We start from the raw sequence: 14775 nt of genomic DNA, 5'->3' as shown, positions 1-14775 counted from the left end.
CCGCGCCACCATCCCAGCGCTGCGCCTCCCGCCGGGCCGGGGCCGTGTTACTCGCTCAGGCTCCGCTGTCTGCTTCCTCTGCAGCTGGGCGAGCCATGGCTGTGTCTAGCCTGACGCAGGCCTTCGGGGCCCTGCTGCTGACCTCGGGCCCTCGTCTTTCCCAGGTACCAGCTCTGACTGCTCCCTTTCCCCGGCTGCGCTCTTCCCCGTCCGTGGACGGGGCTCCCCCTGCATGGCAGCCAGCACCCCTGGTACCAGCGGCTCAGTCTCAGCTCAGTGGGTCTGCTACTTGGGGCAGAGGCTTAGGTCTGCCACCTGTGCCAGGCGTGGGCCTTGGAGGGAGAACAAAAAGTCTTTGAAGACTGCTTTAGTGGGAAGAAGCCCCTCGCATGTTGGCAGAGGGCTGGCAAGTCTTCCTCTGCCAGGAGCTAGCCTTGCCTTGGGTTGGCTGTACCAAATCAGAGGCACGGCTAGTGTCCGGTATAAATGTGTGCCTCTTTGCTTACAGCATTCCCCAGATACAGCCCCTGCACCCACCCAGGGGGCATCCTGAAGCTGATACATAGGCCTGGAAACATTTAGCTGGAATTTAAACCTCTAGTAAATGTGCAGAGTCGGACAGGAGGACTAGTGCTGCAGGAGCACAACCCTAGGGAAAGAGGCAGAACAAAATTAAGATGACATTTACAAGCCCCACACCCACCCTTTGCCCTCTGGTTCCAGGGAATGACAGTGCTGTTCCTCTTGCTCAGCTGTGCTGTGCTGTGTAATTTAAGCAGTAGCAAGTGCTGCCTGGAGGTCTGTGGGGCTGCATGAACAAGAGTGCTGAATAGGAGCTGTGCTGTGTACGAGGGGTAGGCAGAGTGCCAGGATAGTGCTGTCTGTGCCCACAGGGACAGAATGAAGGTGGGGGCAGGTTAGTATCGCCATCCCTGTATTTGGCGAATATTTGTATTTTGGCCATAAGTTTCTCTTTCTGGAGGAGCACAAGAAGGCAGGGCCATGTGAGGGCCTGCAGCATTCCTCTATAATAGCATGGCATGTGTGTATCTCACTTTTCTTGTGCAAGTTCCCTTTTATTCTAGGGTTCTGTTCTTTGAATTCTTGCTGTTTGCTTTTGATTTCCCAGGTAGCCTTGCAACCCAAGCATCCCTGTCTTGGGGGGCAGCTCCTCTCTGCATGCCATGGGTTCAGCACCTGTGCTGTCCTCTCCACCAACAACCCCTTGTGGAAATGCAGGATCAAGTACACCACCAGGCCCATTGGCATGAAAAAGACCGGAGGCCGTGATCACACAGGTACATCTAGAGTGCAAGATTCACAGCAGCCTGCTTGGCTTGCTAGACAGAAGCAGCTGGGGAGAATGGATTTTGGAGTTATGTCTACAGTGACCCCATTCACCCTGAGGGGAGATGGCCTGTTGTCCCATCTGGCCCCTACAGTAGAGCTGGGGAAAGACCGGTTTCTATGACTCTGTGACAACAGCTCTGGTGTGTCTGGTGCCTTCCTTGCTCCCCTGTATGCAGTTGAGGGCAATCTATTAGTGTCAAGAATATACTGAAATAAGGAGTTACAGAAAGGGTACAGGTGTCCCAGTGCCATCAGACAATTATTTTAATATGTAAAATGAGTGTAATAGGACAGGGGAAGCAGGAGACAGCCCATCTGGGCATCTCAGGAAAGCATTGAGGTGATGCACACATCCTACTGGATTGTGTCAAGCATGCATGGTGCCTCCTCAGGAGCAGCTCTTCTTTTGCAGGTCGTATCCAGGTGCATGGGATTGGTGGGGGACACAAACAGCGCTACCGCATGATTGATTTTAAACGGTTGCGCCCCGAGGATGGGGCTGAGCCAGGCCCCTTTGCAGAGAAGGTGATCGCTGTCCGGTATGATCCCTGCAGGTAGGTAGCAGCAAAGTGATTTCAAGGTAGGGAGAATGGTGGAGTCTGGAATCACAGTGCATGGGCCTGTGAGGACTCATAGGTGGCAGGAAGTAGCATGTGGGGCTTGGAGAACCTGTGAGAGGGCTGAAGGTTTCTTGTCTTGTGGGGGCCCAGGGAGGGTGGAGGTCCAGCTAGACCCACCCACCCTAGGGCCCTTGACAAGCTCCCTTGTTGTCTGTGGCAGGTCAGCTGATATCGCCCTGGTGGCTGGGGGCAACCGTAAACGCTGGATCATTGCAACAGAGAACATGCAGCCTGGTGACATCATCCAAAACTCAGGACACATAGGCAGGATGGCAGGTGAGCAACCCAGGGTCTCTACACCAAAGTGTAGGGACTAGGGAAGCCAGGTTTTGTTTTGTCACACGCCTGCTGGGCAAATCCCAGGAGACAGGACCTGGCTTCTCTCAAGGGCAAGGGCTACAGTGCTGTCTCTTACTGACTTTTTTATGCAGGATTTGTCAGGAGGAAAGAGACAACAGGAGCCTGGGTAGAGGGCAGAGTTCTTGTCAGTAATTCAGCATGTCTCCAGAGACCAGATGACAAACCGGTCCCCTGGGGTCATGCCACAGAATCATAGAATCCTAGGGACCTCAGGAGGTCATCTAGTCCAACCCCCTCCTCAAAGCAGAACCATCCCCAACTAGATCATTCTAGTCAGGCCTTACACACCTCCAAGGATGGAGATTCCATCACCTTTCAAGGTAATCTGTTCCAGTGCTTCACCACCCTCCTAGTGAGAGAATATTTCCTAATATCCAACTTAAACCTCCCTTGCTCCTTGAGACCATTGCTCCTTGTTCTGTCATCTGAGACCACTGAGAACAGCCCAGCTCCATCCTCTTTGTAACCCCCCTTCAGGTAGATGAAGACTATCAGATCCCCCCCTCAGTCTTCTCTTCTGCAAATTAAATAAGCCCAGTTCCCTCAGCCTCTTCTCAGAAGTCATGTGCCCCAGCCTCTGAACCATTTTCATTGCTATCCACTGGACTGTCTCCACCTTGTCTACATCCCTTCTATAGTGGGGGGCCCAAAACTGGATACAGTACTCCAGCTGTGGCCTCCAGTGCTGAATAGAAGAGAATAATAACTTCCCTTGATTTGCTGGCAACACTTCTACTAATGCAGCCCAGTATGCTGTTAGCCTTTTTGGCAACACAGGCACATTGCTGACTCATCCATCTTGTTGTCCACTGTAACCCCCAGGTGCTTTTCTGGAGAGCTGCTGCTTAGCCAGTCAGTCCCCAGCCTATAGCAGTGCATGGGATTCTTCCGTTCTAAGTACAGGATTTTGCACTTGTCCTTTTTGAACCTCATGAGATTCCTTTTGGCCCAGTCCTCCAGTTTGTCTAGGTTACTCTGAATCGTAACCCTACCCTCTAGCGTATCTACTACATCCCCCCAGGTTGGTGTCATCCGTGAACTTGCTGAGGGTGCAATTCATCCCATCTTCCAAATTGTTAATGAAGATATTGAACAAAACTGGCCCCAGGACTGACCCCTGGGGCACTCCACTTGATACTGGCTGCCAGCTAGACACTGAGCCATTAATTACTTAACTGTTGAGCCGGACAATCCAGCCAGCTTTCTATCCACTGTACAGTCCATTCATCCAACCCATACTTCCTCAGCCTGCTTGCAAGAAATCTGTGGGAGATGATATCAAAAGCCTTGCTAAAGTCAAGGTATATTATGTCCACTGCTTTCCCTGTATCCATAGAGCCAGCTATCTCATCATAGAAGGCAATCAGGTTGGCCAGGCATGACATGCCCTTGATGAATCCTGGCTGACTGTTCCTAATCACCTTCTTTTCCAAGTGCTTAGAAATGGATTCTTTGAGGACCTACTCCATGATTTTTCCAGGGACTGATGAGGCTGACTAGTCTGTAGTTTCCTGGATCCTCCTTCTTCACTTTCTTAAAGATGAGCACTGTTTGCCCTTTTCTAATCGTCCAGGACCTTCCCTCATCACCACAAGTTTTCAAAGATAATGGCCAGCAGCTCTGCGCTCACATCACCCAACTCCTTCAGCGCCCCCAGATGCATTGCATCTGGCCCCATGGACTTTTCTAAATAGTCCTTAACCTGTTCTTTCTCCACTGAGAGCTGTTCATCTTTTCCCCAAACTGCTGCCTGGTGCAGTAGTCTGGGAGCTGAACTTGCCTGTGAAGACAGATTTTAAAAAAGCATTAAGGATTTCCATTTTTTTACTCATCATCTGTCACTAGGTTGCCTCCCCCATTCAGTAAGGGACCCACACTTTCCCTGACCTTCCTTTTGTTGCTAACATATTTGTAGAAACCCTAATTCTTACCCTTCACATCCCTTGCTAGCTGCAACTCCCAATTGTGCTTTGGCCTTCCTGACTTCATCCTTGTATGGCCGAGCAATATTCTTATATTCCTCCCAAGTTGTTTGTCCAAGCTTCCACTTCTTGTAACCTTCCTTTTTGTTTTTAAGCTCGCCAAAGAGTTCCCTGCTCAGCCCATCTGGTCACTTGCCGTTTTTGCTAGTCTTCCTGCACATCGGGATGGTTTGTTCCTGCACCCTCAGTAAGGTTTCTTGAAAATACAGCCAGCAATCCTGGATTCCTTTCCCCATCAAAATGACCTCCCAGGGGATCCTGCCCATCAGTTCCCTGAGCAAGTCAAAGTCTGCTTTTCTAAAGTCCAGGGTCCTTACTCTGCTGCTCTCCATTCTTTCTTTCCCCAGGATACTGAACTCAATCATCTTGTGGTCACTGCTGTCCAACTTGCCATCCACTTCTACATCCTCCACTAATTCTTCCCTGTTTGTGAGCAATAGGTCAAGAAGAGTATGGCCCCTAGTTGGTCTCTCCAACACTTGCACCAGGAAGTTGTCTCCAATGCTCTTCAAAAAATTCCTGGATTGCCTGTGCACTGCTGTATTGCCCTCCCAGTAGATGTCACCCCATGAGAACCAGGGCATGTGGTTTGGAAACTTCTGCTAGTTGTCTGAAGAAAGCATCATCACCCCTGGTCTGGTGGTCTGTAGCAGACCCTCACCACAACACCATCCTTGTTGCTCTCCCCTGTACCCTTAACCCAGAGACTTTCAACAGGCCTATGTCCAGTTTCATACTGGAGCTCTGATCAATCATACAGCCTTCACATACAGCGCAACTCCTCTTCCCCTCCTGTTCAGGAAGGACAGACAGTTTATACCCATCCGTGACAGTGCACCAGTCATGTGAGCAATCCCACCAAGTCCCTGTTATTCCAATCACAACACGTCATGTTGCATCATGTCACCCAGGATTTGCAGCTGTTTCATGTAAAGTGGCCAGCCCTGTGCTCAGCCGAGTCTTGGTTGGATGTTGGGTTGTAGCACTCTTGCTGCAGGGTTCCAGGTGATATCATAAGAATTGCTCTGGTATATGGATTGCAGAAGCAAGTCCTGTATTGCCCCATAGAGGGCAGGGTGGGAGGGTCTAGGAAGACTGCTGCTTTGGGGCTTGTGTTGTTCCCTCTAACCTTGGGGTTCAGTGGATTTAGGAGGGACATTGCCCTGGCCCTGTGGGTTCCAAATGTTGGCGATGGAGGAGCCCCATCAAGCCCACCTTGGACTCTGTGATCTGTCAGCTTGGTGGGCATTTTGTCTTCCAGTCTCCGCCAAAGAGGGGGATGCATATCCATTAGGAGCTCTGCCTGTGGGGACCCTAATCAGCTGTCTGGAGAGTCACCCTGAGAAGGGAGCACAGTACATCCGAGCAGCAGGTATGTAGTGGACTGGGCTGAGAGAGGTTCCTTTGGAGGTCCCAGCCACAGCTCAAGGACCTTTGGCCTTGTCACTCTGCTTGAGAGTGGCAGCAAAACTGCTTGGAGCAGCCTAGTGACTAGATACAGGCAGGCACTTTTCTAACTCCTCCCGTGGCCTGGGCAGCTCTCTGTGCCTGGTGCTGGTCAGAGATGGACAGCAGGGCTACCTGTCCCCAAGGAGATGGTGACCTGTGGGGGCTATAGTACCAGGTGACCAACACTGATCCTAGAGTGGCATCCTAGGGCTTTAGTTTTGGTGCAGATCCTTGGCCCAGAGTCAGAAGAGTCCTCACTATTGCTTTGCTTATTATCAGGGATCCGGGTTTTCTGCTTCCCACAGAAAGATGGAAAAAACTACAGCATGCAGCTGCCACTGCCACTTACTGGAGGGCTGTGCCAGCGGTGACAGCCGCTGCCTGCAAAACTTCCTGCCCAGTGGCCGGCCACATAGCTCCAGGCATGGCTCCACAGCTCCGGCCACATGCCAGCCTCCCACTTCCCCTCCCCTGGGCAGGCGGCTGGGCGGCACGTGTGCAGCCCGCACATGGCGGACACCATCACACTGCAACCCGCATCACTTGCCCCCCACAGAGGGGCACCCCTGTCCTCACCCCCTGGCTCTGCTCCCAGGGATGGTAGCACAGGATGCAGTGGCAGAGTTGTGGTGGTAGCCTCCATGTGCAAACCCCCTGTCAGGCTGGCTGGCACGTGTGGCCCACAGTGTGGCACCCCTGCCCTCACCCCCTGGCCCTGCTCCTAGGAGTGGGCACAGGGGCACACTCCCCCCAGCCCCTTCCCCCCCACACACACTTACCTGCTGGGGTAGGTGTCAGTGTCTGAGCCTATGTGTCTGGGGGGCTGTTGCAAGGGGCATCAGGAGGGCTGTTGAGACTGTGCGGGGCACCAGCAGCACAGGGGGGTTGTGGGGGCCTTTGATTTTTATCATAGATTTTGGGTTTTTAATCAGAGAATTTGCCATTTTTAATCAGAGAAAACCAGGATCCCTGCTTATACAGTTTTCCTGTGACCTTGCAAAGGATTAACCTGCTCCGTTTAGCCTGCTGCTGTTGGGGGGGAAAAAAATCTAAATCCCTGGGTTCGTTGGGCGGAGGCTCAGACGAACCACAACATAAGTTTAAAGACTTGATTTATTAAAGAATGCATTCTGAACAGACAACTGCCCTGCAGGGAAATTGCCTGTTGCACTTCTCAAATTACACAAAGCATTATATGGGAAACATGACGATATCATCACAGCAACAGCTTCACCAATCAACAATCGCCACTTGCTGCTAATTTAAATTTCCCTTACTGAGTAACTTAGAGCTGATAAAAGCCAGTTTATTCTAGTTTGCACTAGCCTTACTGTTTCGAGTTATGTCCTTCACTTTTTGATAGTTTATGCAGCATACGTGATCTGCTTGCTTACACATAATGGCGGTGAAAGTTTCTATTTTGTTCCCCTTCACTGCCTGTACTACTACATCTGCTTGGGGAGGGGAACTAAGTCCTACCCCAGCTGGCGTGAGCTGCATTGCCCAATGCCAGCTATAGTCCTTGGGCAGGAGGCAGGATTTCTACCCTAAGGGCCTGGGACACTCCTTCCTGGTGTGCCTGCACCATGCATCTTGGTGGCGTCCCAGAGTCACTCTTCTTCAGTGTGTGGGAGGTAGGGGTGCTCTGCATACATCTAAAGGAGCCACTACACATGCACAGTATTGCAGAAGGAGGCTCAGTCTGTTTTTGGGGTACATTGAATCTCTGCAGGGATGCCTGCTAAGGGAAGCCATAACCCAGCCTTTTGCTCCTTCGTGTGCTGCAGGAACCTGTGGGGTGTTACTGAGGAAGGTGAATGGAACTGCCATTGTACAGCTGCCTTCCAAGAGACACATGCAGGTAGGTGGTAAGAGGGCATGCCAAGGCCTCTCTGCTTTGGACTTACTAATGGCTGTGGGCTGGGTCTGCAATCTCAGCAAATGAGGAGATGTGGCCTTTGCCAGGGTCTGGCACCACCCTGAGCCTGGACTAGGCCATGAATGTCTGTCCTCAGTATGGGCCACTAGAGCCAGGGTCCTATAGACTCAGAGCACCTCCTTCTCAGTTGGGCAGATTCTGGCCCCCAACTCACTGTACTCTGTAGGGTGAGGGGAAACCTGTTAACTGGCCTCTGGGGCTGTGGTTCTTGGTCTTACTTGTATTCTCTGGCACCATGGTCCCAGGCAGGGTGACCACAGGATTGGAGATCCATGGTTTTGTGTCTGCCCACTCTGGAGGTGGCAATGGGAGTCTGATAACCACTCTCCTTGTGATTGTCATGCTTCCCACATATCCAAAGAAGGAGAGAGTAGAGCAGGGGTTGGAGTACAAGAGGGAGCTTGGACTTGGGCTCACAGGATGGAGTGGAGCAGGGCTCAGAGTACAGATAGAGGGGCTCTGAGGCAGAGAGTTGTCCATGCACCTCTACTGCTTGCTTTTCTTCCTCACAGGTGCTGGAGACCTGTATCGCCACTGTGGGCCGAGTTTCCAACGTTGATCACCACAAGCGGGTTATTGGAAAAGCTGGCCGGAGCCGCTGGCTGGGGAGGCGTCCGCATACTGGTCTTCGGCACCGAAAGGGTGGCTGGGCTGGACGCAAGATCAAACCACTTCCACCCATGAAGAGCTATGCCAACCTTCCCACAGCAGCAGCACGTGATTGATGCTCATGCCTCAGTTGACCCTTAATAAAAACTGATCTGTTGGCTATTGCTAATCCTATGTTGCTTGCTGTGCATAAGTTCTGCAGGAGTGCTGGGAGTGATCTCATGCAGGAGGGGCTCATTCTGCTGTTCTAACCATGGCACTACAGTCATGTTTGCCCTCCCCCTCACCTCTTAATGTGGGGCATGAGGCTGCTGCAGGAGGCACCTGCTGGGCTGATCTGTGCCTGGAGCACTGGATGTTGGAAATTCCTTGAGTGATCCCTTTGTGGATCTGGGCCTTTGCCCCTTGTTCAGTCTCCTTAAACATCTACAGGGGTTTGAGACCAGGCATCTTACCCTATCTTCAGGTTCTACCCTTGCAAAGGAGCTGAATCAAAATGTGGTCACCCTGCATAGGAAAAAAATCCTCTTTCCTCTGGAGGTGCTCCCTACTGGCCAGAGCCCTGTAGCCAGTCCCTCTCTACCTGAGGTTTCTGGGCCATTCCCAAGAACCTTCCTGCCCAGTGCTGTAAGTCCTATGGTAGCCAGTGCAGCTGCATTTGTTGCAGCTGGTCCTAGGGTGCTGCTTGGGAGGGACCAGGCAGTACTGAATTTGGGGGAAGGGGGAACCTGTTCCTTGTCCTGTTACCTGCATTTGCCAGTTACCTTACCTCTACTCTATATCCTGTGGGATAAATGTGTCTGTGGGCCCCTCATAGCCATATAGGCGGGCAGGAGTGGCAATCCCTGTTATTTTTCTGCAGACAAACCAGTGAAAGCCCAGAGACCAGCAAATTCAACAGGGTGAGGCAGATCAGAGATGCAGGTCTGCATGGCATCAACTGTGATGCACAAGCTAGAAGGGAGATGTGCATGTGGGTAAAGCCCGGTGTGGAAATGTCCCCATGGCTTATGGGTTCTGAGCTGCAGCCAAGAGTAGGCTGTGGGACAAGTTGAACAGCTAGCTGGGGCACTGGACTGGATGCCCCTGAACACAGGGGAAGCAGTTTGTTTAACACACAGAGTCCATTTGATGACTGGGAGGAAGACTTGTGTGGATGTTATGGTTGTGGAGCCAATGATGTAAAACAGGTTGTCAACCAGGGGTACGCATACCTCTGGGGTACTTGGAAAGGTCATCGGGGGTATGCAGGCAGGTGTGGACAGAGTGCGCCTCAGGATGTGGTGGCGGCATTTCCCCTGGTACGTTGCTTCTTATCCAGGGGATGGGGAAGGGCACACTGGGCACCGCCGGCCCCATACAGCACACTGCAGTGCCTCCCCACCCCCATTTTCACTGGCCTGCATTCTATCCCATCCAAGAACACAAAACAACTAAAGATGCTCTCACAGCCTGATGAAGGGTGTTTTTACCCAAAAGCTTGTAAAGAAGAATTTTTCCAACTATTTTAGTTGGTCTAATAAAAGGTATCAGATTTACCCAAAGAACTGTGTCTGCCTATGTCCTTAGACCAACAGGGCTACAACTAACACCCCTGGATTTCTCTGCCTCTTCAAGATGCACATTCCAAATTCTGCAACAAATGATGCAGGCATCCTGCTTTAGAGTACAGCCCATCCTGTGCACTAAATATGGCAGGGTTCAGTGGAAATATTCCTTATGCAGAAGGTCAAACGAAGGTTGTGCAGACCGCTTTAATTGTGTTATTTCTTCATTTGAGTGCTTGACTACATTACAAAACCAATCAGGTTGCAGCTCATTTGGAGGTATTTTTTTGTTCTGAATAGTTAAGATTGACAATAAAAAATTATCATGGAACCAGACTGGATTCCACCGGATGCACATTGGTCATTAGATCTATGCCACAGATCTCTGCCACTTGAGCAAATGGAGTAATTGGTAGCAGTAGGGAACTGTTATCTTCTCTATCAATCTGCTAGAGGGTGAAGAGACCTGCTCTGCCAGTGGGGTTCTTAGATGTTTGCACACAGCAGACAAATAGTGTCTTGGGTACAATGGGCTCAGTGCCAGGCCCTGCAGGGGAGTGTGTTCTAGTACCAAGAGGCCATTTTGTTCCTGTTCTCCAGCTCCTTTCTGTTTCTCCCTGCTCCTTCTGTTTCTCCCCACACCCCTTGCTTCTTAGCTCCTGTCCATGTTTTATCCCATTTTCATTCCCTTCTACCTTCACCTTTTTAGGCCCTGTCCCTCTCTGTGTTACAGTTCTCATGTACTAGGGATGCATGACCTGAAATTTGTCAGAATAACCACACTGATAACATACATTAGTTAGTCAGATACATCCTCACCTGTTTTCTGTGGGCCATGACAGCAGGAACCAGAAGTTATTGTGCACTGGTGCAGCCATTCATCAGCCTGTCTTCTTCCTTGGGCAGCACTGGGTTAGGTTTAGTTTGTGTTAAGCTATAGCATTTGTTGTTCACCTGTTATACAACAAGACAGGCTATGTGACAGATCAGTATGGTTCCTTTTTTCTTTAAACCTATGAATGTCAGGCAAGACCTTATGTTAAAATGTTCAATGTGGGGAAAGAGCTGTGCGCCAAGAGCTGGGGTACTGTAAAGATAACTGCCATTTGGTATAAATCACAAGATAATCACACCTAATGGTGTAGCTGCAACATTAACTGATGTGCTGAGACATTCATGTTCCTCCCTGTTTGCTTCCTACACATGCTCCAGCAGGCTTGTCAGTGCCTCTGGGAAGATCTTGAAGTACTTCTTCACTAGCTCCTGTGACCAACTTATTGTCATGGTGACACTAAGTGTTGGGAATGCCCTAGTATATCTCCCTCCCCATCCCATTTCAGCATCAAAGAGCAGGTGTGGCTGGTGTTCCAGACACCAACATATTATACCATGTGTTGGCTACAAAGGACCAACTCACAGGGTCATCATAAAATTCTAATTTATTAGACGGATGCAAACGTCAGATCATAAACCTTGGGGCTGATCTCCACAAACACACACACATTCACGCACACACACACTCACAGTAGCTAGCTATGAACACTAAGCACCAATGTCAAGATATACCTATCCCCAACCTCTGGAGTCTGCCGTCAATGGCCAGTTAAAGCTTCTTTCAGTGCAATGTTGCTTCAGAAGGGGGTCGCCGACTGGTCCTTCTGGCTGGGCAGGCAGGGTGCTGATCAGGTCAGAGGGGGTTCCATTGGGGGTCATTCTTTGCTGCCTTTTATCCCTCTCTGGCAGACTTTGGTGACTCCCCAATTTTCGGGCTTACCCAATCCAGGGGTCATTGACCTTGTAGGATGTCCCCCTTGGTGGTTGCTGGATGGCAGCTGTTAGCTCCAGGGGTCATGTCCGCAGGTACATGCAGTCTTGGAGTCAGTTGATGAAGTTTGATTAATTAATTGCTGTGATCAGTTCAAACTGGGGCTTCTGTACCTTTATGAGTGAAGTTTCAGGGAGTTCCTGGCTCTGTATTGATCCTTTCCTCTCCTTAGTCTGTGGTTTCTAGGTGTTAATTGCCACTCATTAGCTTGTTATCCTGTCTAGCTACTGTGTTACACAATCAATCAAGATTCATTCAGGGACCTGCTCCATACAGAGAAGCTGTGGTTTGATTCCTGCCCTTGCTAACATTGTTACATGGTACAACTTACTTTTAAACTTAAAATACAGTTGTTACAAAGTTAAAAAGCATAGAATATAAAACATAAAAGGGTGATCCACTACTATGCTTTCTGTTTCCTACCCTGTGCTCCCAGATCAACATGCTGCTCTGTTTTCTGCTCCCTGCTGTATCTGCCACTGGACTGCAGCCCCCTCCAAAGTCTGCCAGGTGCCACACACAGAGGTTGCCTGTGCCACTTGTGGCACACATGCTGCAGGTCAATCATTCCTGAACTAGGGATATAAGAATTTCTCCTGTATACTGCTTTAGTAGTGCTGAAGTTTTGTGTGACATTTCATTTCAGTACACTTTGATCCTGCTGTGAGATTGTAGAGACTGCAGACCCTTAATCCAGTCCCATCTAATTCTTGTTCTTCCATTTGTAAAATGATACCAATAATAATTTGTTTGTTTCTTTTAAATTATATGGTGGTAATGATGCTGCAGAAGACTCCAAGTTGTCATCTGCAAGCTGACATTTTGAGAAAGCTCTTTTTCACTGGCCTGCGTGTTTTCTGTGCTGTAGCTTCTATATAGTCCTTGAACAAGTAATCATTTGCACAGAGACACTGTTTCCTGCAGTCTGAACATGCAGTATTTGAGGGTTCTCCTTGTGAGCTTTCTCTGTAATGTCTAGTTCATTTTTCAGATACTGTTGCTGCTCTTTGATATCCTCAGCATCTATGAAGAAATGTATATAACCATTTCTAATGTGCATTTTCAGGTCTAGACTGTCTCATTCATTAACACTTTTTGGATTGCTTCATCCTCCAGACCACACACATTATAAAATCCCTTTGTGAATACATCATTTAAAGTATCCAAAATAAAAATGCTCTGTTAATTTCTTGGATATATTAATATTGTTTTATTTATTTATTCTGTATTCCTTTTATAAAAACTGTTGTCTCCATTGGAATTGGTAATAGGGGATTCCTTGGAATTTCCTTAATCTCAGCAATATCTCGGACGGCCAGGGCCGACTCGAGTTACGCTCGTACGTCAGGGCGGGCTGGTGAATGGAGAGGCAGACACGACTTATTGGTTGTAAAAAACTTTACTCACGCCACTTGCAATCACGACGCAGGTGGTCCGGTCGTTGGAACAACCACACGAGTTGTTCCAGCTGGTGGGGCCCAAGCCAGTTAATCCGTCCGCAATTCGAAGCCAGCGGGGAAAGGGGTACGTTGGGGTTGCGCTCGGTGACGGGAAGAAAGATCAATAGGTGATCAGTCTATCGATCGGCAGCCGCAAGTCAGATAACTTCAGAGACACTCTGCAGCGTGCTCAAAGCTCTTCGACTTGGGCGGAAGTCACGCGGAATTTTAAACGGCCAGCGAGCCAATTACTAGCCGCCACGTGTGAATAATTTAGCACTGGCCAATAACGGGGCACAAATTTGCATCCGAATAGCGGGAACTCTTTGCACCGTGCATCTCTGTGCTGCAAAGAAGAAATGCATCCTGCAAAGGAAACTGCAAATTGGCGGGAACTCTCCTGCATGCAGGCTCTTAATTGCAGCAGAACACTCTGCTGTGCAAAGGAGCTCTCATGTGGCCAGGAAATTCCATAGTGCTGAGGCACAAAAAATCACTGGGTCGTGACAAGCAATTGTTTTGTTTTGTCTTTGGGGTCAGTAAGGCTCATTAGGCTTCAATGCCAATTGTAACAAATTAAGAGTTTTAATGCCCAAGAGCTCTTGTACCAGGCCCCTGCTGAAGCAGCAGTGTATATATGTAGTCAGGTTGTGAATTCCTATACAGCAAGGGTGTCAAACTCATTTGGCCTCATGGGCTGGATAAGTGGTATGCAGGCAATGCATGGTCCATGTCAAGCCCATGAACAATCTCCTCCAACCTGCATGCCTGATCCAGCACCAGCATCACCTACCTAGGCTGGCCCAGGATGCTGGCCTGAGTGGTTGCTGCATGTTGTATAGCCTGGGACTGGCTTGAGTGAGAGCTGTGGGCAGCGCTGCCTGGACCCAGCCCCAGCAAGTGCCACAGGCAGTACATATCCTGGGTACTATATGCAGGGATGATCTGGAGTAGCAAAAGGGGTAGCACTGGGTTATGGGGCTCTGCAGGATGGAACTGGTCTTCAAGCTGTATGTTTGCACCCCTGCTATCCCGTTAGTAAACAGTTATATGAACCCCAACATTCCCCTGCAGCCACTTTTACCAAGATAGCCTCAAAATGAGTACAGATGATAATACACAATTTTTGTATACTGTTTCAGGATCCTGGTATTGAGATAGATGCCAGGGCAGTGTGGGGGTGAGGTCGGGGGGTGTGAGGGAGCCTACTGAGCTGTGAAACAAGTCCACTTCCCCAAAGACCCAGACATTTTTAGCTTCGTCTCTTTCTTTTTGAAAGCTCCATTCATGCACTGGGAAGCTGAAGTTTCACCTTCACCAGGGCTTTGAAGTCTTTCACTGTATTCATGGGTTATTAGCATCTTGATCATGTTGCCAGTCACTGTGTTGGGTTCCTTACACAACATATGTAACATAAAAGAGCTACAGGATTAACTAGGGTTCACATAATCATGTTTACTGAGTGTATATAAATTCATGGCCTTACTATACGTGTGTAACCCCGGCAGTACTCCAAAAGGTACCCCCTCTCCAATTGAAGGGATCAAAACAGGTGCACAAGTCCTGTGGGAGGTGTAGAGACTCTCCTCCCCCTAGAGAGCAGAGCCAGACCACCACTGGGGACTTAACCATATACCTTTTAATGAGGGAACAAT

General features: G+C 49.6%; 1 protein-coding gene across 1 annotated transcript; it reads left to right on the top strand.

The window, feature by feature from the left end:
* Positions 1-6: 6 nt before the first annotated feature.
* On the top strand, positions 7-8483 carry MRPL2 (mitochondrial ribosomal protein L2). The gene is made up of 7 exons (XM_006035914.2): positions 7-164; positions 1130-1298; positions 1763-1904; positions 2131-2246; positions 5574-5684; positions 7549-7622; positions 8213-8483. Exons 1-7 carry the CDS (start codon positions 96-98, stop codon positions 8423-8425), a joined length of 894 nt encoding a protein of 297 aa, XP_006035976.1. The 5' UTR covers positions 7-95; the 3' UTR covers positions 8426-8483.
* Positions 8484-14775: the final 6292 nt, after the last annotated feature.

The sequence above is a fragment of the Alligator sinensis genome, unplaced genomic scaffold (genome assembly GCF_000455745.1).
Source record: "Alligator sinensis unplaced genomic scaffold, ASM45574v1 scaffold390_1, whole genome shotgun sequence".
NCBI classification, from domain to species: Eukaryota; Metazoa; Chordata; order Crocodylia; family Alligatoridae; genus Alligator; species Alligator sinensis.
Note: the sequence above shows the minus strand (reverse complement) of the source record. Positions and strands in the feature narration are given on the sequence as shown.